At 37.0% G+C, this 26715-nt stretch overlaps 1 protein-coding gene across 1 annotated transcript in view; it reads right to left on the reverse strand.

Annotated features, from left to right (window-relative positions):
* Positions 1 to 1548: 1548 nt before the first annotated feature.
* Positions 1549 to 26715, reverse strand: part of LOC124365931 (solute carrier family 25 member 46-like) — a 41465-nt gene continuing 16298 nt past the window's right edge. Inside the window, exons 5-9 of the mRNA XM_046822065.1 lie at positions 19349 to 19494; positions 16143 to 16279; positions 15105 to 15223; positions 4646 to 4787; positions 1549 to 1997 (exon numbers count right to left, since the gene is read on the reverse strand). Coding sequence (XP_046678021.1) covers positions 1824 to 1997; positions 4646 to 4787; positions 15105 to 15223; positions 16143 to 16279; positions 19349 to 19494 — 718 coding nt within the window. The 3' untranslated portion in view covers positions 1549 to 1823. The remainder of the gene's footprint in view (positions 1998 to 4645; positions 4788 to 15104; positions 15224 to 16142; positions 16280 to 19348; positions 19495 to 26715) is intronic.

Below are 26715 nucleotides of genomic sequence, written 5' to 3' on the forward strand. Positions count from 1 at the left end.
TTGAGGTGTAGCCTAGTTTGAGATTTGTATTTGCTCAGTTATAAATTACTATACTGTTAGCAATCTGCATCACTACAGATATCTATTTTTTAACAAAATTATTTATATCAATTTCAAGAATTGTACTTCTAAGTAATTCTATGTACATTTGCAGTTCTGCATACATAGATTTGCTTTTGTAACTTACTAAAATTAGAAAAATAATTGATAGAGAAACCAAAAGGAACCAGAGTTATGCGTTTACTAAAAGTATTATTTTGTCGTTGCCTGGCCCGGGCCAACAGTACTTGTGCTAGGTAAGAATTATTAGGAGGAGGGGGAGGTTTGGACAACTTCAGCTGGACTACATGTAGAAATACCTCAGTTAGTTGTAGTGCCTGAGGCTAGAAACGACATTGTCCATGGTTTTTTATTCGCATTTCCTTACAACAATTATTTTTATTATAATTATACATATATTTTTGTTTTCAAGACTTTTGTAAATTTTGTTGGGATTTAGTTTTATTTCAACATTTGACATCAAGATTTAATACTAACAGCTTAATTTCATCAATTATTTTGAGAATTTTGAATTGCAATAGCATTAATTCGAATGTTCTTCAATTGTATTTACTAACGATAGTTGCATATACTATTTGTTAGAACTGTTGTGGATTTGCAAAATTTGGTTACAACTTGTTTTAATTTTGCAAATATTTTATAATCAATATGATAATTTAATTTTAACAGGTGCTGCATACTTATGCACCTTGAATTAATTGAATTAAATTTTACAGGAGATTGAAATTAAAGTTTATTTAATTTCAGTTCACGTTTAAAAAATCTCATTTTGTGATTTAAATTAAGTAATAATTTTAATATTAATATTCCATAGTACCTAACTGGTTAATTTTCATGTATAGCCAGCTATTAACCCTTCCCACGCGGCAAACGGATATATCCGTTAGGCCTAATTTTGACCGAAACGCGGTAAACGGATATATCCTTCAAAGTCTATTTTGTGTTATTTAATAAATTGTAGTTGACGTGGAATCCGCTAGAGTTCAAGGGAGGGTTGAATACTTGTTCCGAAAAGCAGATGTTACAGTTTGAACCTCATTGGCGTGGTGCAGTGGTGGGAGGGCGTGGTGGCTTTGTCCCTCGTGGCGCGATTTAGCCTCAGTCTGCGGCGAACCATTACGAGGTAAACAGATATATCCCAGCACGGCATATTTGAGTATTTAACGCTGTTTTACCATATTTCCTTATTTACTGTTCGTGTTCCTGTTGTATTTAGCATTATATTATCTTTTTATTTTGTTGTTATTACTTTATTTGTTGAAAATATTTTTAGAAATTCAAGTATTTTAAATTTTTTGTAAAATTTTAAAATTTGTTAAAAAATATAGGGTCTGGTTATTTTGTAATACTGTATTATTTTTTTTTATTCCTAATAGCCACCAATATCTAAAAAAAAATTAGAGTTGGTAAAATTAAAGACAAAATATAAAGTTAATTACGCGTTATAAGTCAAAATTGAACAGATAAATTCCGCGTGAGAAGGGTAAATATTTAAACTTTATATGAGTTATTTAGACTTGACAGTAAAAACTATTATAAAACAAAACCATTTCTTAATAACTTGATTCTTATAACTAACCACAATTACAACAGTGGTAATCGCACAATACATTGTTTCAAAGCATCACAGGTTATAATTTGTGACAGTTGCTTCAGTGGTTTTAACCAGGAATTCAAACTCCCAGAATTGAATACCACTAGTTAAAACCGTTTATTATAGACTAGATTCGAATTTGCTACTAAACGCTTGTAAAATTCAAAATTCACAACCTATTCACAAGCTTTACGTTTTCTGCAGTGTGAGTCCGTTTCAGTTCATGTATTGGAGGTGGTGGCGACGCGCTGCGGAACAGTGTAGATGCCTGAGTCAGCAGGATTTTGGTCACCTTGATGAGCGCAAAGTGTACAGCACACTGCATGACCAAAGCTCCGAAGCCCTTAAACACAAAATATGATACACTGAAAAGCCTCATAGTGTGAAGGAAACAGGATTTCAGTTAAGTTTCGAGATCTGCAATCTGATCTCTTTCTCTGTTTTCATTTCCAATATCAAAGTCAAAGTCAAAGCGTTTATTTGTCAATCAACAATAAAATACATTGCATGACAAAGGTCAATATACATTTAATAGAAAGAACAACAATGTATTTTAATAAATTACTTAATATTAATGGGACATCAAATAATCTCTAACAGAGTAATACTCTCTATCAATTAAAAAACACTTAAGTTTAGACCTGAATTTAGGTACTACTTCTTCGGATCTCAATTCTAACGGGAGATGGTTAAATAATTTAACCGAAGAGTAATACAACTGTCTTTCAAAAAATGATGTATGGTGCTTTGGAGTTGGCAAACGGAAAGATTTTCTTAAGTTGTAATATTTAGATGGATCAGAGGTAAAAATATGCATGTTTTTCCTTGGGAAGGTTAAGGTCTCAAGGATGTATAGGCACAGGAATGTAAGTACTTTGTTGGTTCGGAAGTACCCCCTACATGATTGGTTTCTAGCTAACCCCAACACAATCCTGAGAGATTTCTTTTGAAGCCGAAAAATGTATTGTATCCTGGAATTTTCAGACCCCCAAATAGGCAGTCCGTAGGTAAATACATCCATAATATCCAGCCAAAAGAATATCTCTATTAGCAAAATGGGACAGTCGATGCAATACAAAGATTCCGCTGCCCCATTTGCTACATACACTGTCAATATGAAAACAAAATTTCAGGCTAGAATCTAAAGTCAAGGCCAAAAAATTTGTGTACTCTGACGATTCAATAACAGAATTCCCAATAATAATGGACGAACCACTATCACAGCTCGTAGGAGCTCTAATATGAAAATCGAGAAAAGTTGTTTTTGCAGTGTTCACAGTAATATGATTATCCTCCAGCCATTGAAGCAGACAACTACCCTGTACGAACATATCACACTCCAGGTTTTCTCTAACTTCGTGTGACATATTGACAGACGTATCGTCTGCAAAGAGACACAAATTACCTATACCTACACTAGACGAGATGTCATTGACAAATAACAGAAATAGGATGGGGCCAAGGACAGAGCCTTGGGGCACGCCTGATTTTACTGTTTCTACAGAGGATAATCGATAACTTAAGCAACCAGAATCGTTAACAAATGGAATTTCAACCACCTGGCTTTGACCCAACAAAAATGAAGAGACCCAGTCAAATGAGCTTCCTCTTATTCCAAGGTTGTAAAGTTTACACAATAAGAGCTTATGATTAACAACATCGAACGCTTTGTGAAGGTCCAAGAAAATGCCAAAGGTATGCTGACGCTTATCCAAAGCCACGGAAACACGATTAATGAAGTCAAACACGGCATCAAGTGTTGAGAAGCCCTTTCTGAAGCCAAATGGTTTTTCAAAAAATACATTGTTTTGGGACAAAAAAGATAGTAAACGAATAAGGTACTTCTCTAAGACTTCGGAAAAAGTTGATAAGACAGATATTGGCCTGTAGTTTTCCATGTCATGCGGGCTTCCTTTTTTTAGTAATGGTTTAACTACTGCTTGCTTTAGAATGCATGGGAAAACACCACTTTCGAAGGTAGCTTTTGCTATGTGGGCCAAGGGCAAAGCCAATTGCTCAGCAATGTCTTTAAGAAGATTAAAAGAAATACCATCAGATCCTACGGAATGGCCAGGCTTTAAGGATCTTATTACTGAGGTCACTTCCTGGACACTTGTTGGTTTCAGAAATAACGATGGTACAACTGTCTGCATCACATGACTCATGCCGCGTGGCTCCAAAGAACTACCTCTAAGACAGTCGCCTATTCCAGAGAAAAAGGAATTAAACTGACATGAAATTTCCAAAGGATCAAACATCAAGGAACCAGACTCATTCTTTATGGAGAAATTCGTAAAAGACTTACATTTTTTTCATTCATTTTTTTCAAATCATTCACTATTACTGGCTATGTAATGTACAATGACATCAGAAAACTGGACACATGTTTTTTTGTTTCAGGGCAGGGGTCGCGGAAATGTTGCGTGGGCAAAAACTGCTAATCTGCCACATCTCTGGTCGTCATGGCGTAAGATCAGTGGTTGAAAAATAAAATGGCTCTCGTACAATCAATAACATGTCTCATTTGAACATAGCAACTATTCATTGATGATCATGTACAAATGTGCTACACTTTGTAGTTTTTATTGTATTGTACACTTTAAAACACGTGAACAAAACTAGGCAACAGCTTTTGCTTTGTAAATTTGATGGTATATTGTGTAACTAACATCCTAATAGATGTCACAGAATATGCAGAACTCATTAAAATACAGATTACGCAATATAATTCAGTTGAAAACATCAATCATGTAAAGTTATGGGAACCGTAGTGTTATGGACTTTTGCCGTTCTGTAAAACTTTGTTTTCAAAGTGTTAAAGTACTTTGAGGAGTGTGACCAAATAATATTTGTTTTTAAAAGACAACATTCCAGGTCTTAGTTAAGTTTTACGAGATTATGTGTCCAAAATTTAATATCGTACTACCAAATAATAAAAACACAAATAATAACAAGAAATCACTTTAATGCTTGACCAGCTGAAAACAGTACCTTATATAGACCAGCCACTCCCTCAGACTCAAGAGTTGTTGTATAACAGTCCAATGCTCCCTCGTACTTGGTGAGTATCGCCACCACTTCTCTTCCTGATTCCAGGTTGTCGATTATGGTCCTTGTGCCTTGCAGGTGGATCCTGCCACAGTCATATTGGATTAATCTTTTTAATTGTTTGTAGACAATGCTGGTAAGAATGACTTAGACTATTGTTTCGACAAAGCATTAACCATATGTGTTACCACAGTATGCATTAAACCAATTATACTACGAGAAGCTGGATTTTCAGAATTTCTATGAAAGTATGGAGATTTCCACGCAATACACTCCCAATATCACTGAGTCAGTTAACTGCGACTTTTGATCCTAGAAATCAGTACAGTTTATATGGGATGAAAACTTACCTTATTGACGATAAAGATCTTTATTTATTTTAATCTTATATAGAAGATAGGAAACAAATGGTAGTCCAAGGCCAAGAAAATTAAACTTTTAAAGATTTAAATGTAAGATTCCACAAGGATCAGTCCTTGAACCATTTTTTTAATGTAATTTCAATTAATGGCCTAGCTTTTAATTTACCATGCTCATCAATTTTATACCCTGGTGATACTACACTTTTGTGGTGAGATATAACTTTGGGTAAACTGGTTGAGGGTAAAATTAAAGGTGTAGAAACAGCACTAGAATGGTTTGAAGCAAATAACCTTATTGTAAATAGTAATAAACAGAAAAAAATTTCCCTTGATGCACTATATTTATAAAAATGTAAAGACCTATGAAACTATTTAAGCCTAGTGAAGGAATAAGACTTCTAGGTATACTTTTCTGGTATATTTTAGGGAGAAATGTTATGTCTACGATTTCTTGGAAGAAATAACCATTATGTACAATATGAAATGGTGTATTGGTGAGAGGGGAGGGGGGAGGACAATGGCTAGACATATTGGTTACAACTTAACAGCATATCTATCTAGTATCGTTAAGAGGAAACGGGAAAACTAGTTGTATGTTTTAAGCATCAATGAGAAGTATTTGTTTCTTTAACCGAGCGTTATGGAATCCTATCAGTCGAGGAGCTGATAAATTATCATTTCTGTCTTTCCCTCTGCACGATATCTCGAGAACAAACTGACCTATAGATAAAATATTGTATGAAGCTCAACTACTACATGAGCAACAGTGACTAAATGTTGCTCCTCTATAGCAACCGTGTTCCATAACTATATTTGGAACCATCAGTGACCCAGGCTGCAGTTGTATCATATGATATTGTGTCATATCATATTACATTAGGCACTGGCTGAGCAAAGTTCTACTGTGGTAGTATATCATCGGTTTATCGTAATTAACATGGCATATGCATTGTCTAAAATTGTTAATTTCGTTAATGTGGCCAACAAAAAAGCACCAACTGAACAACTGAATATAGTAGTACTCTTGGTAACATCTTGGTTTTTCTAGAAACTATTTTTGTACAAATTTTAAAACACTTTTATTCGTTCACTTTCTTGTCTCTTTTTGATTTTTTTATAATAAATCCTGTTTTTGTGAAAGGAATCTGAGTGAAACTGTAATTATTGTAACCATGACAGAGAGGAAACAATACAGATGGCCTGATAAGAACCAACTCATTGAGTAGTTTTGATTTATTAATACAATACATCTTTCCATATTGTATTATTCCTACAAGGAATGTTAAATAAGACGACTATACTGTAGAATTATTGATTTAACATTAAACTCGCTAACCTAACATATTGATTTGATACACAACACAACGTGAAACTGTCTCTGGTCTCCAAGCCAAAGCTTGAATAAAAGACAGTATTTCACTTCAATATTACAAACTGATCAAGAATATTATCCAGGCCACACTTTCATGACATAAGCAGCCTGCCAAAGCTTGAATAAAAAACAGTATTTCACTTCAATATTATTACCTGATCAAGAATTTTTATTATTATTATCCAGACCACACTTTAATGATATAAGCAGCCTGCCAAAGCTTGAATAAAAAACAGTATATTTACTACAACATCTACCCAGTAAAAAATGTTTCTCATTTCTATTGTATCTTCGACAATAAATTACAAGGATAACCCAGTGAATCAGTCAAACACTGCTAGACAAAAAACTGCCTTTATCATATTAGCATACTACTATTACTTGCTAACTGTCTCAATCTTTTACATCTTTTATTTCCAATTTTATTTTATAATAAAATCTGACAAACTGCCTCAATCTTTTAATAAAGTAGGACTTCTCTGCTAAATAGTCCCACAAAATGACAAGTTTCTCAGTAGGAGATTTGGTTTTCGCCAAGCTAAAGGGCTATAGACATTGGCCTGCAGTTATCACTGAGATAATAAAATGCGATGGCAAAAATCATCCTAAATTTAACATCATGTTCTATGGGGACCACAAAACAGCAAAAGTAAAGGCCACAGAACTATTTTCCTATTCGGGAAATGCGCATTTATACGGGATCCAACAAGCAGACAACCACAAGAACAAAAAACTTAACGAGGCATTAAGAGAAGCAGAATCAATTTGGACGACCACCCATTTACACACCTCACTCTCCCCCTACAGCAGGAAAGTGCATCCTCACTGAACACCACACAGGGTGGCTGCCCCTTATCTATACCCTCCCCAGAAGTCACGAATTGCTCCTCAGCTGTAAATAAGTATTCAGAACTTGTTACCACAGATACACCTCCTAACGACAGCCACATATTGAACAACTCAATCAGAGGATTGGAATTAAGTATTCTTGGAGATGATCCAATAAAAAGCGCCACAGAACAGGAGCAGCTGATTATAGCAGCAAAAATAGGGTCTGCACTCCTAGAAGAAAATAATCAGCTAAAAAGGGAAAATAGTGCGTTGACTATAAAGCTTGATAATATGGAGGCCATTGTAGAAGATCTACTAACCAAAGAAGAATCACATTTAGTGAGAATTGAACAGTTGGAATTAAAACTAATTGAATCGGACAACTCCCTCGAAAAAGGAAAAGACCACCAAAGGAAGCTTCAAAGTGTCTTTGAGGAACATGGCAGGGAACAAACTTAAATTATGGATGCACATTTACAAGAAATAGAAGAACTGAAGCAATATATAACCAAAATAAAAAGGGACAGTAGCAAAACTGAGAACGCTAACAAACAGGTAAAATGCATGGCCACCCAAACACTGTCTCCCCTCAAACACAGTGACCTGCTCCTCACAACAACCCCCTCATTTGTGACCAAGCTTACTGAACTGCAGAACAGCCTGAACATCTTGGACTCTAGACTTCAGTCACTGGAAAGTAAAAAAGACACAAAGGCCTTGAAAAACAACAATATAAAGCCATCACATAAAAAACTTGGCCACAAAAAAACTGACTTTCCCACAAGAGGAAACAACAAAAACCTATTTGTTGTGTCAAGAACTTCAAATGTAGATAAAATGGCAGACTTGAATCTATACCGTGATAACGCAGAAATGGACAATAATGAGATTAACTTAGATAACACATTCTCATGTACCCTTGAGCAATAAGAGCTCAGTGACTCAGAAGACACAGACACATGTCAAACCACATTAGTTGCACGAAAAATAATACGCAATACTGCAGTAAATACAAATACCGGCCGCATTTCATTTTTAAACATACAGGATACAAACAGGATTAGTAACCTGAAAACTGTAGCTTTTGTGCCTGAACATATGCCCCTTGTGACGTCACAACTACACTCTGACCTTGACTGGGAGAGGGCCTGCGGTATTGGCTTTTACGACAAAGATACATCCATCTGCTCCCTCACACTGGCTTCAGAAACTTTAGCAGAGCTGAAAGGCAGAGTCACACGCAAGGAATTATCATACAACAATTTTGCCACTATAATACATGAAAAGAAACCATACAGCATAATCTGTTACTCCTCACAACACAACGACTGGAAATCAAAGCTCTTCAAATTCATGGAAACGGTAAATGACTGCATAAAATTTCCAATACTTTTCACCATCAGCATAAACGAACTGTGGGACCCAATAATGCCAAATAAAGCCAGCACAGAATAAATACTACAAGTTGTACTTCAATTCAATAGTAATGCCTACCTGCACAGATATAGATTCTATACAAGTGACAAAAAAATAAAGAAAACCATTGACTCCATACTAGATACCTGCTTTAAACACTAACTCAGCCTTTCAAGAATAGCCAGCGAAAATGACCCAACCATATACAGCACATGGAGAAGAAGAGGCGCAAACTTCAACATTGACAAATTGCCTGCGACTACAAATACTACAGCTAAAAATCAAAATCTAGAAATTACTGAATCACAAGCCTTCATTAAAGCAGCAATGGAGGAACAAAAAATGCCTGGAGACAAGCAGAAGGGGTCTTACTAAAATCCTTTGCTGAATTCTATAAGGCCAACTCCTTGAACAAGAGCCCTCTCTCTCTCTCAATACAAGCGCTAGAAACAAAGACTGCAGTGTCAAAAATAGCTTATGACGTAATTGACCTCAGTACCGGTCAACCTCTGCTGCGCCTAAACCCAACAAAACAATACTGCTACGGCTTTGACGGCACTCGATTTATTAAACTAACTTACAACAATTCAAAATACACAGTCGATGCCAACACAAAGCCAGCAAACAAAATAATTCTGGTCTCAGGAGAAACCGAGGTGATGAACCAGTTGGTGCTCTATGGTGGCATAAAAAATGTTGACATAGACAAGAACACTGACATAAAACTCCAACTTGTTCAAGGCGTGCCCGGATGTGGCAAAACAACGTTTATTATAAACAACCACTCAAAAAATGACCTGGTACTTTTCCCAACCAGGGAGGGAGCAAATGACTTTAGAAATCAGCTAAAATTAAAACAAAATACCCAACCACACAATAATAAGCATATCAAAGACTCATGCAGAACAGTGCACTCCTTCATAATAAATCTAACAGACCACATAAAAAAAGGAGGAAGATACAACAGGCTAATTATAGATGAAGCCTTAATGCTCCATGCTGGAGAAATCCTCTTTGCTTGTGCGATTGCCGGAGTAAAAGAGGCACTACTGGTGGGAGATAAACAACAAATACCTTTCATAAACAGGACAAACTACAACATGACATAATATGACACCACAAGAGTGGCTCAGGTGACACAAGTCCTAAGTTTATCACATCTATAGTACTAACAGTCTCACCACCCTCTTAGCATCTTATTATGAACAAGGAAATGGTAACTTGCAACCCTGTGAAAAACGAGACAAGCCTAAAGTACCTGGAAGACATAAAAGAGCTGCGATTGGACAAAGACCTTTATAAAGTCCTTGTATTCAAACAGGCTGAAAAACGAGCACTTAATAACCTGGGCTTTAATGTGTCAACAGTGCATGAATTTCAAGGCAAACAAGCAGGGCATGTAGCAGTCATATGAACATCAAGGAAAAAAGAAGACATATATGACTCCCTACCACACTGTATTGTTGCCATCTCCAGACACACTCAATCTTTCACCTATTTCACCCCCACTGGAGACGACACACTGAGCAAGTGAATAAGACTGATGAACTCGCACACAAGCCGGGACCTGGCTGACCACTTTCAACCTCCACACACGGAAAACACCTCAACACCACAACAAGCAGAATTGAAAAAAAAAACTCACCCCCAAACCTTGTTGATACAGAACCCTCTCAGACTCCCCTCACCCCCTTTGACATCGAGGAAGGAAAACACCTCACCAACCATGAACCTGAAGGAACCAGAAGAGTCCCACTCAAAAGTCTGCAACACCACCCTTCCACCACATCCGACATCGCCATTCCAAACAAACAGCTCAAACAACATAATAGTATTACCTGAAATACACAAATACGATGATGGAAGCGAACCAGAGCTTCCAGTCTTCTTCAAAAGGAAGTTTTCTGTAAGGGAGATGAAAACCCAAGTAGAAGATCCCAATGAAATAGAAATACCTGAATATCACAATCAAGCCTCCCCAGAACCAGATCATTTATTGGAACTTAAAGACCACTCGGATAAATCCTCAGAGACTGGAAATATTACAAATGATAAGGACACTAAACAGAGACACGCAACCCTGCAAATTAACCCAAACAAAACCTCTTTTTTAGATTGCACTCGAAGGACAAGGGACAAAGAAAAAACCATTTTTGTAACAAGGACGTTCATAAACTCCGAAAGGAAAAGAAAATAGCAACATGTACAGAACTAATAACCCACAAAGACACAGAACTCAACATCGAGGAAAATTTAGCACCTTATACAAAACACAAAATTAAAATCATGCACCAAAATGTAAATTGGCTATCCAACAAAATTGACAGACTTACTAATTTCATAAGCGAGGAAAACCCGGACCTTATAATAGTAACAGAACACGGCTTGACCAAAGAAAACCTTGAAAACACTCGCATTGATGGCTATACACTTGTAGGTGGCTTTGCCAGGAAAAACCATATCAAATGAGGGGTTGCAGGATACATAAAAGATGACCTCAAACAGCACACTAATCTCATATGCACAAGTGGAGATGAGACCGAGCTTATTTGCGAGACAGCTCTCTTCGAAATAAAAACAAAGAAAACAAGCCTACGAATACTCAGAGTCTACAGATCTCCCAACGGAAACTTAGACCAAGTATTGATATACTTACAGAACAACTCGACAGATCTCTAGACTCACACAAAAAGATCGTGCTTGTAGGAGACATCAATGTGGACAGCCTGACTGAAAGCAATGACAAATCCAAACTCGAAGAGCTCCTAACATCTTATCAGATAACAAGAATGAACCTACCGCCCACACGTATCACCAGAGATACCTCTAAATCAATAGACTGGATATGCACTAACATTGACCAACAATTGATAAACACATCGGTTATCTCATCTGGACTTTCTGACCATACAGCCCAATCAGCCACAATAATCACATCAAAAACAAAAGAAAACTTCAAAGAAAGAAAAAGAATTTTCAGCAAGAAAACAATAGAACTTTTCAAATCCAGACTGCAAACCCAAAACTGGGTCATTCTCCATGCTCAAGAGGACATTAACAACTTGTATGACACCTTCCACACTATCACACAATCTATTCTAAATTAAACCTGCCCATTAAAAACCTGCACAACCAGACATAACAAAGGCTTAAGACAGTGCTGGGACACGGAATGTGCCAAATTAAAAAGTGAATACATAAAAGCTTTGGAAAAGGAACAACGCACAGGAAGAGCCGAAGACAAAATGGAGACGGCTGAAAGGAAAAAGAGTTACGACACTAAACTAAAATCGCTACGTAAAGAACATATGGCAGAATATATAAGCAAAGCTGACAACAGGTCCAGAGCGTTATGGCAAGTGGTAAACAACCAGCGTAAAGCTAAAACTGACAACAACACAGAATTGTTCCTCCTCATCGACAACACCATTATAACACAAAAAGCAGAAGTGGCAAACTGTTTCAACACATTTTTCTCAACTGTGGCACACAGAACACTCCAAAACTCTGATCTTAATCCGAACCCAGACCCAGATGACTATGAACTACCTCCACCTATAAAGCAGAACTTACACTTCAAACCAGCAACAACTAATGAAATCTTAAAAATCATAGACTCCCTAAAACCAAAAACCTCATCTGGAGCAGATCACATATCAGCTAAACTTGTAAAAGCATGTAAAAACGAACTGTTAAGACCACTCACCCTTATAACTAACAAATCTCTTTCACAAGGAATTTTCCCCAACCAATTAAAAATAGCTAAAGTCTACCCAAAGTACAAAACCGGACCACATAATGACACAAACAGCTATCAACCTATTTCACTCATTTCTACTTTTTCAAAAATTTTAGAAAAAGTGGTCTTACACAGACTCCTAAACTACCTTGAGGAAAACAAACTTCTTACTTACCAACAACACGGATTCCTAAAGGGCAGATCAACATCCACAGCCTTAATACAATTCATAGAATATATTATAGATCAACTGGAAGAAGGCTGCACAGCAACCTGCCTCTTCCTAGACTTCAGTAAGGCTTTTGATTGCCTAAATCACGAACAACTACTCCAAAAACTAGGAAACCTTGGTATAAGAGGAAAAGCTCAAAGCTGGTTCCGCAGCTACCTGACTGATAGAAAGATGTTTGTGGAAGTAAATTACACTGAAAACAACATACTACAGAAATGTCAATCAAAAGACACTGACACACAAAGGGGCGTACCACAAGGATCGGTTCTGGGGCCAGTCTTGTTCCTCCTACTCACAAATGACATGCCCAACTGGCTAGGAGACATCTGTCACACCGTCATGTATGCAGACGACACAGCACTAACAATAGCAACACTCCAGAGAAATACAACTGCCACTTTCAATAAAACAAAACTATTCTGTACCAGAAATGACCTTGTCTTAAATAATAAAAAAACAGTTCAGATGACCTTCAGTAATCTATGCAGAGACCTTAACTTGACGCTCCCAGACCTAGAAATAAAAACACCACCAGACACCTTGGTATCATAATTGATGATAAACTGTCATGGAAGCCACAAATAGATCAACTGTGCAAAAAACTATCTGCAGGAAACTATGTTATACGTAGAATAAAACAAATAAGTGGCACAGACACGGCCAAGGTAGCTTACTTTGCTCTCTTCGAATCACACCTGAGATATGGCATTGCCACTTGGGGAGGAACATCCAAAACCAACCTTGAGAGAGTTCTGATCAACCAGAAGAGGGCAATTAGATGCCTCGCAGGCCTTAACTACCATGACAGCTCCCGAGAACACTTCAAAAATTTTAAAATATTGACAGTCGTATCACTCTACATAAGAGAAGTAATCTTCCACACTGTAAGAACATCACAGCCAAGACACTCAGATCTGCACCAGCACAACACTAGACATGCCTCAAACTTCGCATTGCCCCCACACCATCTGAGCCTATACAAGAAGAAACCATCCTATAAAGGAGCCGCCTACTTCAACCACCTTCCAGAGCACTTAAAGAACCAACCACCTCACCGCTTCAAGAAACAACTGACTCTATGGCTCCAAGAGAGACCTTTTTACACAGAAGAAGAATTTACAAACAGCTAAAAATTGTTACCTTATATAACTGACAATATGTACTGTTCTCAAAGAACATGTCAATAAAGTATATTGTCTATTGTCATTACTATTTACAACAGCTGATCAATATAAAATAAAACTTTAACGTCTATTTACTGTAGAAAATATTGCTCACCCTTCTACTGGTCAGTGACTACTTTTGCATTCATCAAGTTTTACTCTGTAGAGGCAAGTGACTCATATTGATATATTCCTAATGAAGTAAATAATCCCAAATTGGTATAAATAGACCTCATTACTTGACTTTAGCAACTTATAAAGTTGTTTCAAAGTTTACGCCAATTGCAAAGTTCCGAGAAGGGTATAAAACTTACCTATTTTAAAGATAATTTTTGTTTTCTATTATAAACCAATAAAAAAACTTAGATTACATTATTTGAACAAATATTATAATTTGCAATGGAAATTTTACAAACATGAATATAACAAAACTTATACTAACAATTTTTCCTTTTTTGCTAAAACTTTTAAATTTGAATTTACCAAAAAGAACATAAATTTGGCATTACTATGATAAAATATGGGTTATGTTTTGTATATAACACAATATTTTTGAGGTATCAATCAATAAACCATTGCATTTTGGCGGATTTGCTACTTTTTTGTATATGTTAGTAGAATATGTACATCTTACTGTTTTGTAGTTTTGTACTAAAATTACTCAGCAACCATCAGTTTATTAGGGTAACTTTGTTGTTGAGTACATACAAAAAATATTTGTTCCAGTCCAATATTCAATTCTACATACTTAGGCAAAAAAGTATAATAGGTGTACATTTGCATCAAGTATGAACTTTTTACTAGTTTTGAGAAATTCTTGTAACTCAGCCAAAATGGACTTGCCAGGATAGAATTTACTACATGGCCATTTGAAGTGTTAAAAATTAGTCTTCCATTCTGTGCCCCAACCACATTACAATATTGAAAATAATGTTTAAACTTTGGATTCTTTTAGTATTATTATATTGTATTATGTATGACTGATAAGATTGTATGGAAAGCAGAAGAGTGTTGTAGCTTAAAAGAACGCTTGCACAATAAATATATTATTATACATATAAAAACATGTCTGAAATCACAATTTTGTGAAATATAAAATAAACCCACAATTCTTCACATTAAATCACAAAGGCAACTTCACTTTTTTAGTAAAATCTACTTTCGAGACACTTACAAAGTAGCAAATACACCAAGTATGAACTGTATTGCTCGTACGTAGACATTTTGATAACACCTTGTACTCTTAAATATACAAAATGTTCAATGAGGTGAAATAATTGAGAATACCTGTGCAATATTGTCTCAAAGGGGAAGAACACAACCTCGGCACCGAGCACAGCGAACATGGATGCGGTCAGTTCTATGTCTTGAGCGGCCTGGTTGTATGAATCTCTTGGATAGGCACCCTGTGTAATACAACATTTGGTTTGTAAATATTAATTGTAAGAACCCTCTATCTTATTACAACTTGACTTATTTATACTAAAGCTATTGAAGTAAGAGTGTAGAAAATTTAGACTTAACACTTGGTCTACCAAGCGATGCAGTATCTAATGTTAGCACTCTTGTAATGGTGTGCTCCTGATCTCTGCTATTGAGGTTGACAAGTGACCTTACAGCTGTTTTGTGGGGTTAGCTTTTCATACAACTTTGAACCATTCTTCAGTTATCGACAATTTCCCACAAGACCATATACAATTATATCAATATATTGTTAAACAAGTACACATATGAAATGAAATCAATGATAAAAGGATTGTTAATTAGTATTTTCTGAAGCAGATATCAGCTGTTCATGTTCTGATACTATGATGTTCATTCTGAACCAACATTTCTCATATGCTTATATAAACCTTGCTTGGTTAGATTTAAAATAAAATAAAGAGTCAAAGAAACAATTGATATTTAATAATTTCAAACATTTACCCATTTGAGTAGCAGTTTTAAGTATTATGAGGCATATCCAGAAAGTAAGTATACTGAGGCTCTCACAGCCAGAGTTCGCCAAGTTCCGTACTCCCTCGACACGGCTTCCTGCGACTTCTGGTTATTTCCTAAGCTGAAAATGCCCATAGAAGGAACTCGATTTCAAGAAAGAGAAGACATTAAACAGAATACAATGGCTGAGCTTAACAGCATTCCAAAAGATGCCTGCCAGAAATGTTTTGAACAGTGGCAGAAGCACTAGGAGAAGTGTGTGCTTCACCAAGGAGACTACTTTGAAATGAATTAGAAGTTTGTAGCTCTAGTTCAATAAATGCACTTTTAATTGACTAAAGTCCAATAATTTTTTAACAGCCCTCATAATATGCTAAGTCATGTTACCTTATTATTTTGTGATATCCTCAAACTAAGGTGTAGAGTTCCTGCAATGGTACTGCGGAGGATCTTGGAGAAGGCATACTTGGCGACTCCGTAACCAACCGTCGGCACCACTAAGGCGAGGATAGGCAGCATTCGACCTGATCATACAGGTATTTTGTAGATAAATATTCAAGTTGAAAGGTGATATTTTTGTCTATAACTGGTCAGAACATTTCAAAACAAATAGTACTAAGACATCGCACAAACCTTTCTCTTAACATTCTAAACCACGTTTTTACCTTTTTCAAAATATCAGAGTGATGGAAGGTCTATATTATAACTCTGTTTGGGTCTCCATGATATTAATTACACTTATATCTATATACACAAAACAAAGTTTGGTTTACACAACTTATAACTCAAGAATGGCTGTACCGATTATAATGTTCTCTTGATTTGTTGTACTTAGGGCAATGGAATGTAAGTTGAATGAATGCGTACGTGTCTTGTTATAGTATTGTAAATATATATAAAATTAAATTAAGTATAGATGCTTGTTTTTTAAGCAAAGGTTCATTTAATATATAATGTAAATAAATAGATTTATTTTTTGTTTTATACTGTACATGTATATATGTTAGTTTATTCATTTATCAGGTTAAGTGGTAGAGAGGACTTTATAGTCCTAACTTCGTCTCTAATAAAGAAATTTTTCACTTCATTTGTTAGATTTGTCTCCCACCTTGAATAGCAGAATAACTATTAAAATTTTGTATAAGTTCACAGAAAAACATAAGGTAAATAAAAAAAGATTTGTATACAATACAGAATGAAAGAGCCTGTTCAATGTATAACTGCTTCGTATAAATATTGTTTTATGACAGCACAACCATATGTTTAATTAATTTAACCACTGTTCTCCCTTTGGTTACATTTATAGTCTTGAAAGTATAGAGTAAGCTTAACCCTTTTAACCCCAGCCATGTTTTCCATGGACTTGCCAAAAAGCCCAGGGTGATAATGGACCGTAGTGCAGAACTGAGGAAAAATACATCTAATTTTCTTATTTTTGATGTTATTTTTGAGTTAATTTTTTGTACTGTTAACAAATGAGTGTAATTTTATGTGTAATAGTTATAACAGTACTTTTACAGAAGTTCATTTTTTTAAATGTATATATGGACACAAAAAAGTTTTAAAGATTTTTCTTTTTTGAGTTTGGACATATTTGAAAGGTAGAAAAAAATCCTTAGCCCCTGAAAAATGAAACCATTTTATTGTACACATATTTTGTACTAAACACAACAAATTTGAACAACTTAACATGACAAATGCGGGATATATATCTAATTCAATGTATTGCTGCATAAGCACTTCTTCACACACACACGCACACGCACACACACACACACACACACACACACACACACACACACACATATCAGTAACAGTGTACGGATACGTACACTTGTTCATGCTCTTTTGAATTATAACAGTTGTAAAATAAAATAACACAGAAATTTGTTTAATTTTTCAAAGAGGTAAAAGATATATTTAAAATATTTACATTTAAATAAAAAACTTTTTTGAGTGATTTAACATTTGTGTTGCCCAAAAAAAACACCATGGACACCTTTCTTACATCTTACACAAACAGTTCTTGATTTTTTTCTATTCCCTACTGAAGCCACACTAATTTTGCTACAGGCGGACAGTTTCTTTCTTGTTTATTTTGAAGTGTTTCTAATCCAAAATTTGTTTCTTGATTAATAACAAATCCAGCTGATATCGGTTGACGGCTGACATCGACTAATAAACTGCACTCAATGACGACAAAATACAATGCCAATTGGAAAGCTTATTGTTTTTACATGTAGCCCGTTTCTTCGCCGATCGCTATACTGAATCTGATGGCATTTGATTTGGACATATTTATAAGCCAGCTACATTAAACTCTCGAGATGTCCGATATACCGGACGTTGGGCATTTTAGCTAGACCACCTCTGTCCGATATATTGGACGCTGGGGCTAAAAGGGTTAATAGTAACAACACTTCTAATTTCAACATTTTCTGCAACCACTGTTGAAACACAGGCTAAGAAAATATCCAGATAAGAAAATTAAGTTATAGTTAAAATATACTTTTAATTGTACATTGTAGCAAATATTAAATATACAGTGCTTAGTCAGTACTGTAATGCAGATATGAAAGAAAGGTTACCATCTAACATTTACTCTAAATTTTAAAACTGTTATAAAACAATAATGTTTTGTGCATTTTTTGTAACTATACTAGTATTTTTGATATTTGTCTTAAGAAATTGGCAAAAGACGCCATTTTGTTAATATAAAAGAAAATAACACAATTATTTTTTAAAATTTTGCTTTTGTCTATTTAAACTTATGCATCAAATTTGGTTTCTTTAGCTGAACTAGTTTGATGATTTCTTTATAAAAAATACAAAATGGCCGCTAGCGACTAAATAAGACATTTCTCGCCTTAAGTTTATATGACATTTTTTGTTTGAAATGATGAGTACTACTAGCTACAGAAGTTGTGACACCCTTTTGTGAACACCCTGTGTGTATATTTAGGCGATTTCTCCTTATATATGTCCACCTCCGCAAACCATCCTTACATGCTTCAATATGTCTGGAATTTTTGAACCTCTACAAAGTGTTATTGGGAATCCTTGGCAGTAGTTGTGCCACCAAACAGGGTGTCAGGGGTACTAGAGAACAACATATAGTACCCTACACCATTTTATAATTTAAAATTAGTTTTCATCGGGTCATATTTCAGCAGTGACATAAAACCAATAAAAAGAATGAGATCAAAATCAAGATAAAATAACATAAGTATATAAGTTTTTTTAATAGAGCATGTTATCATGAAAAGTTTAATATATATATAATTATAATATATAACATTTAAGGAATAACTAAAATATTGGCTAATTAATATGTTTCAAAATGGCCCAACTTTAGTGTTAAAGTAACTTGGCACTTGGAGGGTTAGTGAAAACTAAACGAACGATAGCTAATTAGATAAGTTTTGAAAGCCAGATGGTATTTTTAAGAAATGCTTCTTAAACTATAATAAACAAGGTTATACTTACATGCAAATTAATTGTCTCCTATATAGGATTTTGAAACATCAATTTCCTAAGGGATCTTTCTAATACCACAAAAAATTAATGAAGGAAATAAATAAATTCTCACCCACCTCTCTGCGTGCCACTCCAACTGAAGAGGCGACACATGCCTTCCCGGAACACATCGAAAATACCTGGCTTCTCGCTAGCGATGTCACTCTGGACTGTCTCCACCAGGCTGGCCACGTAGAACGGTGTCACTATTGCCAGCGTCACACTACAGCAGACACATAACTTAACTCATTGTAAATGGTGTCACTCAGCATCGTCTCCACCAGCCTTTAGTGCAGCCTGACCATCAGAAAGTATTTTAATCCTTTTGTCCTCATTTGTATGAGCCTTCTAGAACATGAGTCTATTGCCATGACCTCCGCCTGAAAAACCGTAGCATGTCTTCCAAGGGGAACAGCCATGTCAACTCCTGGTCCGTATATTCCGTATCCTGCCCTAGAGTCAAGGCGTGAACCATCTGTGCAGAACTTCAGGACTCCTTTTGTAGGGTAGGCTTCCTATTTAATCCATTTCTCCCTACTTTCGATAGAGACCGTATATGGGTTATCAAAGGAGTATTTCTTAACCATTGCATCTGACACAGTGGTTAGCATTTCAGCCTCAGGAAATACCTGCAATATCTTTATGTGGCCTTCTAAGGAGGGAGTATTTATTACCTTTGGTCCTAGAAGCTTCATTGCACTTAGAGCGGCTGTTCTCATCACCTCCTGCCCCAGAGGAGTGTATCCCAGGACCGCTTCAATTGCTAGTGTTGGACAGGAGCTCATTGCTCCCGTGATGCTTAAGCAAGCTAGCCTTTGAAGACTGTAGCCTTTTAGCAGCTATTGTTTATTCTACCTTCGGCCACCACACTAAGGCAGTATACGTGAGTTTCGTCGATCCAATATATCATTCTGGGTTTCAATCCCCATTTAAATCCAAACAGTCTCTTAACACTTAGAGTGCTAATCCCGTAATTTTACGGAACAGCGAAACTTCCGAAGAATGCTAATCCCGTAGTTTTACGTGGTTTTCATTTCAATTGGTATTATATTACATTGTCCGTATTTAAACGGGTTTTGCCTACTCTACAATGTTATTTGGGTTTTTAGTAACATAATTCACCGCTAGAAAGCGTCAGATGTATTGAATGAGCTTGATGACAAAGCAACTTCGGTCGCTTTGTTTACGTGCCGCTGACGTGACGTGCGTTGCAGCCGGCAGTCGATGTCGCTATCATGGCTTCTCGCAGCATGAACGACGTTGCGATCAGTGATGTATTAGATGAAGATAGTTTTATTGGTGTTGATAGTATTTTTGACGATTCTGACATCGATCCTGATTTAATGGAAGAAGATTAGACACATACTTCAGGTAAGAATAAGTGTATTTATCACATAAACATCAGTCTAAAAGTTTGGTTATGTTTTTGTTTTCGTGAATCAAATTATAATTTGTATTATAATAAATTAACTTTATTCAACTAATATTCTATTCATATGAATAAAATGAAAATATATTCATATTTTACATAGTATATTATTATGTTACAGATGCTGAAAACAGTGCTGACAGCGAAAGTGATGCTGACGCATCAATATGACGGCATAGTTTTTGTAAAAAACTACAAAACATAAAAACATGATTTGTATTATTCAAAGGACAGTTTATATTTGTAAATGGGTCATTGTAAATAATTGTATATATGCTTAGTTTAGTTTGTTAGATAATAAAACTGTCTCAAAAAATAATTTTTTTTCCAAAAGTATATGTTTTTCAAAAACATTTTTCATGTGTAGTTTTTTAAAAAAACCACTAACAATCTCACGTTAAAAGAAAGACGAAAGTAAGCTGAATTAAGGCATGTAAGTATTTTTCTCATACCTTAAATACTTTTTTTAAAATAAATTTTTGAAAACCACCAAAAACGCCCAGCATTCTACAGAGTTACATGTCATTTAGAGCCAGCACTCAAAGTGTTAAAGGCCCCAAGGGCCATTGTCACTTTGAATATTCTATTTTCAATATGTGAGTTCCAAGGGAGCTTCTCATCCAGGATTAAACCCAGGTATTTCACTTCTTTTGATTGGTTTATACAGATTCCCTCCAGGACAGGTTGTGTAAGCTGGAACTTTCTTTTCCTGGTAAAGGTTATCATATTTGTTTTAGATGGGTTGATCCTTAGACCTTCCCCACGACACCAGTTATAAGGTTTAGTTCTTCTTGAATTAGGCATTCCAGCGTGCCTTTGTTTTTTCCGTTGACCATAAGCACTAGGTCTTCCGCATAACATAGTAGCCTTGTTCCCCTCTTCTCTGCTTTGCTAAGAAGATCATCTACTACCATCGTCCACAGGAGAGGAGACAGAACTACCCCCTGGGGCAGCCTTTCCGGGTCGTGATTGCGGCAGATTCGTCTCCTTACTTTGCTTTTACTTGTCTGCTTTTTAGGAGGGCTACTATCCATTTGACTACATCTGAGGGAACTCCAAAATGTTCCATAGCAGTCTCCATGGATTGGAATGCTACTCGGTCGAAAGCTCCTTCAATGTCCATAAAGAAGGACGCTTCCACTAAACTGTGCAAAGCGGTGGTAGTTGATTTACCTTCTATATAAGCGTGTTGAGTGGGACTAAGTTGGTGGTCTGGTAATATTACGTCCCCTATGTGTCTTTTTATTATTTTTTCCATAGTTTTTACTATGAAGGAGGTTAAGCTTATGGGTCTGTATGAGTTGGGTTGAGTCAGATCCCTGTCTTTTTTCTGCACGAACACCACCAGTGCTGTACTCCAGTCGTTTGGTATATATATCCTAAGACGTAACAGCTTCTAAACAGAATGATAAGAGTATTTAATAAGATGTCCAGCCCCTCTTGAAGAAGGGCTGGAAAAACTCCATCTGCCCCAGGAGATTTAGATGGCTTGAATGATCTTATTGCCCATTTAATTCTTTCATGTGTGAATAGTCTGTTAGACCGCTGTCTGGCTTTTGCAATTTCGGCTGGATCTCCCCTCGACTAGAGAATAAATATCCTCATTTCGAGTCAGGTGACCCCTCGGGAAAGTGTGTCTCCAGAAGCAATTCTAAGGTCTCCTTCCTGTTCACTGTAAGGTCACCGTTGGCCTTTACTAAGGTTCCCATTGGGTTAGTGTGATCAGTTTGGAGAGTTTTTTGAAGCCTGGCAGCCTCTGGTAGGCTGTTAATGTTTTTGCAAAAGTTTCTCCAGGTTCTTCTTTTGTTCTTCCTTAGATCTCTTTTGTATTCGGTTTGGGCGTGTAGACAAGGGAGCCAATCATCTGTTATTTTTGCCCATTTTAGTAATTTTCTTGTATTATTTCTTAGTGTTTCTAACATCCCAGTCCACCACGGCACGTCTTTCTTCAGCCTGTTTGTCTGAGAGGGCAGTTTTTCTCGTAGGCCTTTGTTATAGCTTGTTCTACTAATTGTGCAGACCTTTCTAAGTCAAATTCATTTTTCTGGAAGGGTTCTATTTCTTCCAACTCTTCGGCTAGAGACACTCGGTATCCCCTCCAGTTGGTAGATTTAGGAACCCTGTGGGTCTGTTTTTTCCCCTATCTCCTCTATGTCGAACCTAATAGGGCAGTGGTCCGATAGTGAAGCCTCCTCTGAGACGTGCCACCTTACAATGTTTATGTTTTTGAGTCCTGTAGATAGGGTTATATCTAGGACTTCTTGTCTAGTTCTGGTAATAAAGGTGGGACTGGACCCTCTGTTTTCCAAAACTAAGTCTGTATACAGGGAGACACACAAGTTAACTCATTGTAAATGGTGTCGCTCTGGTCCATCTCCACCAGGCTGGCCACGTAGAATGGTGTCACTATCGCCAGCGTCACACTACAACAGATAACCAAGTTAACTCATTGTAAATAGTGTTGCTCTGGACTGTCTCCATTAGGTAGGCCATGTAGAATGCTGTCACTATCGCTAGAGTCAAAACTGCGGCAGATGAAGAAATTAACTCATCATAAATAGTATTGCTCTGAACTGACTCCGCCAGGTTGGTCACTTAGAAAGGTGTCACTATCACCAGCGTTAAAACTACGGCAAATGCACAATTTAACTCACTGTAAATAGATTACATTTCAAATATTTCTTTACAAAATAATATGCTAATAATATGGCCTTTGACGTAGTTCTTTGTGCATAGAGATTGTTGATCCCTATGGTGAGTCTTATAAGAAGTGCTGTTTAAAAAACAGAAGTTTTTAAAATCTTAGGAAATTTGAATCAGATGTTACTTTTTTACCCAGATACTCATAAAATTCACTGGGCTTAACAATCACTTGGCTAATTAGTGTCCCTCCACGCATCACTGCATTAATAAAGTAAATGATTTGTTTCATTGAATGAAAGAAATATTATTGCTATAACAATGACCAGTAACAACGAGTTATTGAAATCCGTCGACGCATAAGGGAGCACGACCACTTTAAAGACATGCTTGCACAAGCCAGAAGCAAAAAATAACTGATACCTGTCAACTGTGACATATTTGGCAGCTCTAGCTTGTGCAAGCATATCTTCAAAGTGGTCATGCTCGCTTATGCGTTGACGGATTTCGTTGAAATAAGTACTGTTGGAATTGTTACTAAAATTGAAAAATAGTTGATATCTTGTAAAATTTGCATAACATATTTAGAACAGCTGATGCCTATCAAAAGACAAAATGTTTGCTGCTCCCAACTTGTGCAACTCATCTTTAACACATTCACTGCGGGTGACGAGCATGCTCGTCATGCCAAAATGGCGTGCCGGGCGGTGGACGAGCGAGCTCAGCATACGGCAGCTACTTTCATATTGCCTCAGTGTGAGGTAAGCAGTTGCCCGGGAAGGCTGTAACACTCATAGCGAGGTGTGCCTGTTTCGGTGAGTCAGTTGGTGCGATTCGTCGCCGGTTCGCCATTTTCGTTTGTTGTGTATGCTTTGTGATATTGTGTGAATGTCTGTTGACTGTGTAAGTGTATGTAGCCCTCCTAAAAAGCAGACAGGTGAAAGCCAAGTACGGGGACGAATCGGCTGCGATCACGGCCCAAAGAGGCTGCCCCCAGGGGGGAGTCTTGTCTCCTCTCCTGTGGGCGATGGTAGTGGATGATCTCCTAAGAAAAGCAGAGAAGAGGGGAATAAGGCTACTATGTTATGCGGACGACCTAGTGCTTATGATTAAAGGGAAAAACATAGGCAGGCTGGAATGCCTAATACAAACAGAACTGAACTTCATAAGCAACTGGTGTCATGGAGAAGGTCTGCGGATCAACCCATCAAAAACTAATATGATTACCTTTACCAGGAAAAGGAAATTCCAGCTAGCAAAACCGGTCCTGGAGGGAATCAGCATTAACCAAACAAAGGAAGTGAAGTATCTGGGTTTAATCCTGGATGAGAAGCTCACTTGGAACTCCCATATTAGAAACAGGACATCCAAAGCAATAATGGCCCTTGGGGCCTGTAAGAGACTCTTTGGATTTAAATGGGGACTTAAACCCAAAATGATATATTGGATTTACGAAACCATAGTAAAACCAATGGTCACATATGCTGTCTTAGTGTGGTGGCCGAAGGTCGAACAAACAACAGCTGCAAAAAGGCTACAGAGTCTTCAAAGGTTAGCTTGCTTAAGCATCACGGTAGAATGAGCTCCTGCCCAACACTAGCAATGGAAGCGGTCCTGGGTTACACTCCTCTTGGCCAGGAGGTGATGAGAACAGCTGCGATGAGCGCAATGAAGCTTCTAGGAACAAAGGTAATAAATGCTACCTCCCTAGAAGGCCACATGAAGATATTGGAAAATTTTCCTGAGGCTGAAATGCTAACCAAAGTATTTGATACTATGGTTAAGAAATACTCCTTTGAAAAACCATATACGGTCTCTATACGGTCTCTATCGGAAGTAGGGAGGAATGGATTAAAAGGGAGGCCTACCCTAAAAAGGAGTCCTGAAGTTTTTTCACCGAAGGTTCACTCCTAGACTCTAGGGTAGGATATGGAATACATGGACCTGGAGTCGACATGGCTGTGCCCCTAGGAAGACATGCCTCAGTTTTTCAGGCGGAGGTCATGGCAATAGATTCATGTTCCAGAAGACTCACACAGTTGAGGACAAAAGGATTATCATACCTAATACTCTCTGATAGTCAGGCTGCACTGAAGGCACTGGATACCTGTTCGATTGATTCGAAAGCGGTCTGGGAATACAGGAATGCTCTAGCAGAGCTAGCAACAAATAACAGAGTAACACTCGGTTGGGTGCCGGGTCATGAAGGAATTCATGGGAATGAAAAAGCTGACATCCTCGCCAAAAAGGGAGCAGAATCCACATTGGTGGGGCCTGAGCCAGGTTGTGGGATAGCCTTCTCCAACATTAAAGCTCTGGTCAAAGATTGGGAAAAGAGGACAAGATACAAGAATTGGAGTAGAGCCTCGGGTTTAAGAATATCCAAAATGTTTATCTCTCCTTATGCAAAAGGGTGGATAGCTCTCCTAGACCAGAATAAGGAGGATATAAGACTGATATTAGGAAAGTTGACAGGACATGGCCCTCTGAGGAAGCACTTTCTGAAGGTAGGCCTTAGTCGGAGCAGCGAATGTAGACTCTGTGGAGAAGAGGAAGAGTCAGCGGAGCACATTTGGCTGGATTGTCCTGCCATCGTAGAGAGTAGGAAAAGATACTTGGGAGCATATCTCCTCAGCCCCAAGGACATTAGAGAACAGGAGCCCTTAAATCTGATTGGTTTTTGCAAAAGCCTCGGTTTTTGAGGGCACAAATTAACACATTCGAGTCTACGCTCGAGCCAGACGCGAGCGCCATTGTTTAAAACCCCCGGCCGGCGCTCGAGCGTGACTCGAGCACAGCTTTGCCGATTGATATACGGAGTTGCTCGAGTGATATTCGAGTGCCGTCTGCTGTATTAGAAAGCCAGCTTTAATGGTCAGTTCAGAAAAATTCCGCTAGGCGCTATTACGTCATACCCGCTTGAGGCTTTTGTTTATCCACTGACGTGGCCTGGTGCGTCGTCAGTGTGTCTAGGGCAACAATAATTTTTTTAGCATTTGAAATTTTTTTGGCAATTAAAATAATTATTTGTAAATATGTATATAGTAAATGCCTTTAAAAAAATTGAAATTACTTGTTTTATTTATTCAAAAGTTAGTTTTCAAGTAACACAAGACATGCGGGAGTTTTTATTTTTCTTCAAAAAATGTAAGTTTTGAAATCTTTTTAAAAATTAATTAGATTTTATAGGAATACAGTTTTACATATCATTTTAAAGAGGAAAGATAGAACTTTCAAGAAAATATAATATCTTATACATAATATTTAACAGTTTTCTAAAAAAAAAATCTGAAAACCAATTAATTTATGCAGACCGGGTTATAAAAACAGCAAATAGCGAGCCAGACTCCAATGTGTTAAAGTAAGGGAGGCGCA

Source organism: Homalodisca vitripennis, chromosome 7 (genome assembly GCF_021130785.1).
Source record: "Homalodisca vitripennis isolate AUS2020 chromosome 7, UT_GWSS_2.1, whole genome shotgun sequence".
NCBI classification, from domain to species: domain Eukaryota; kingdom Metazoa; phylum Arthropoda; class Insecta; order Hemiptera; family Cicadellidae; genus Homalodisca; species Homalodisca vitripennis.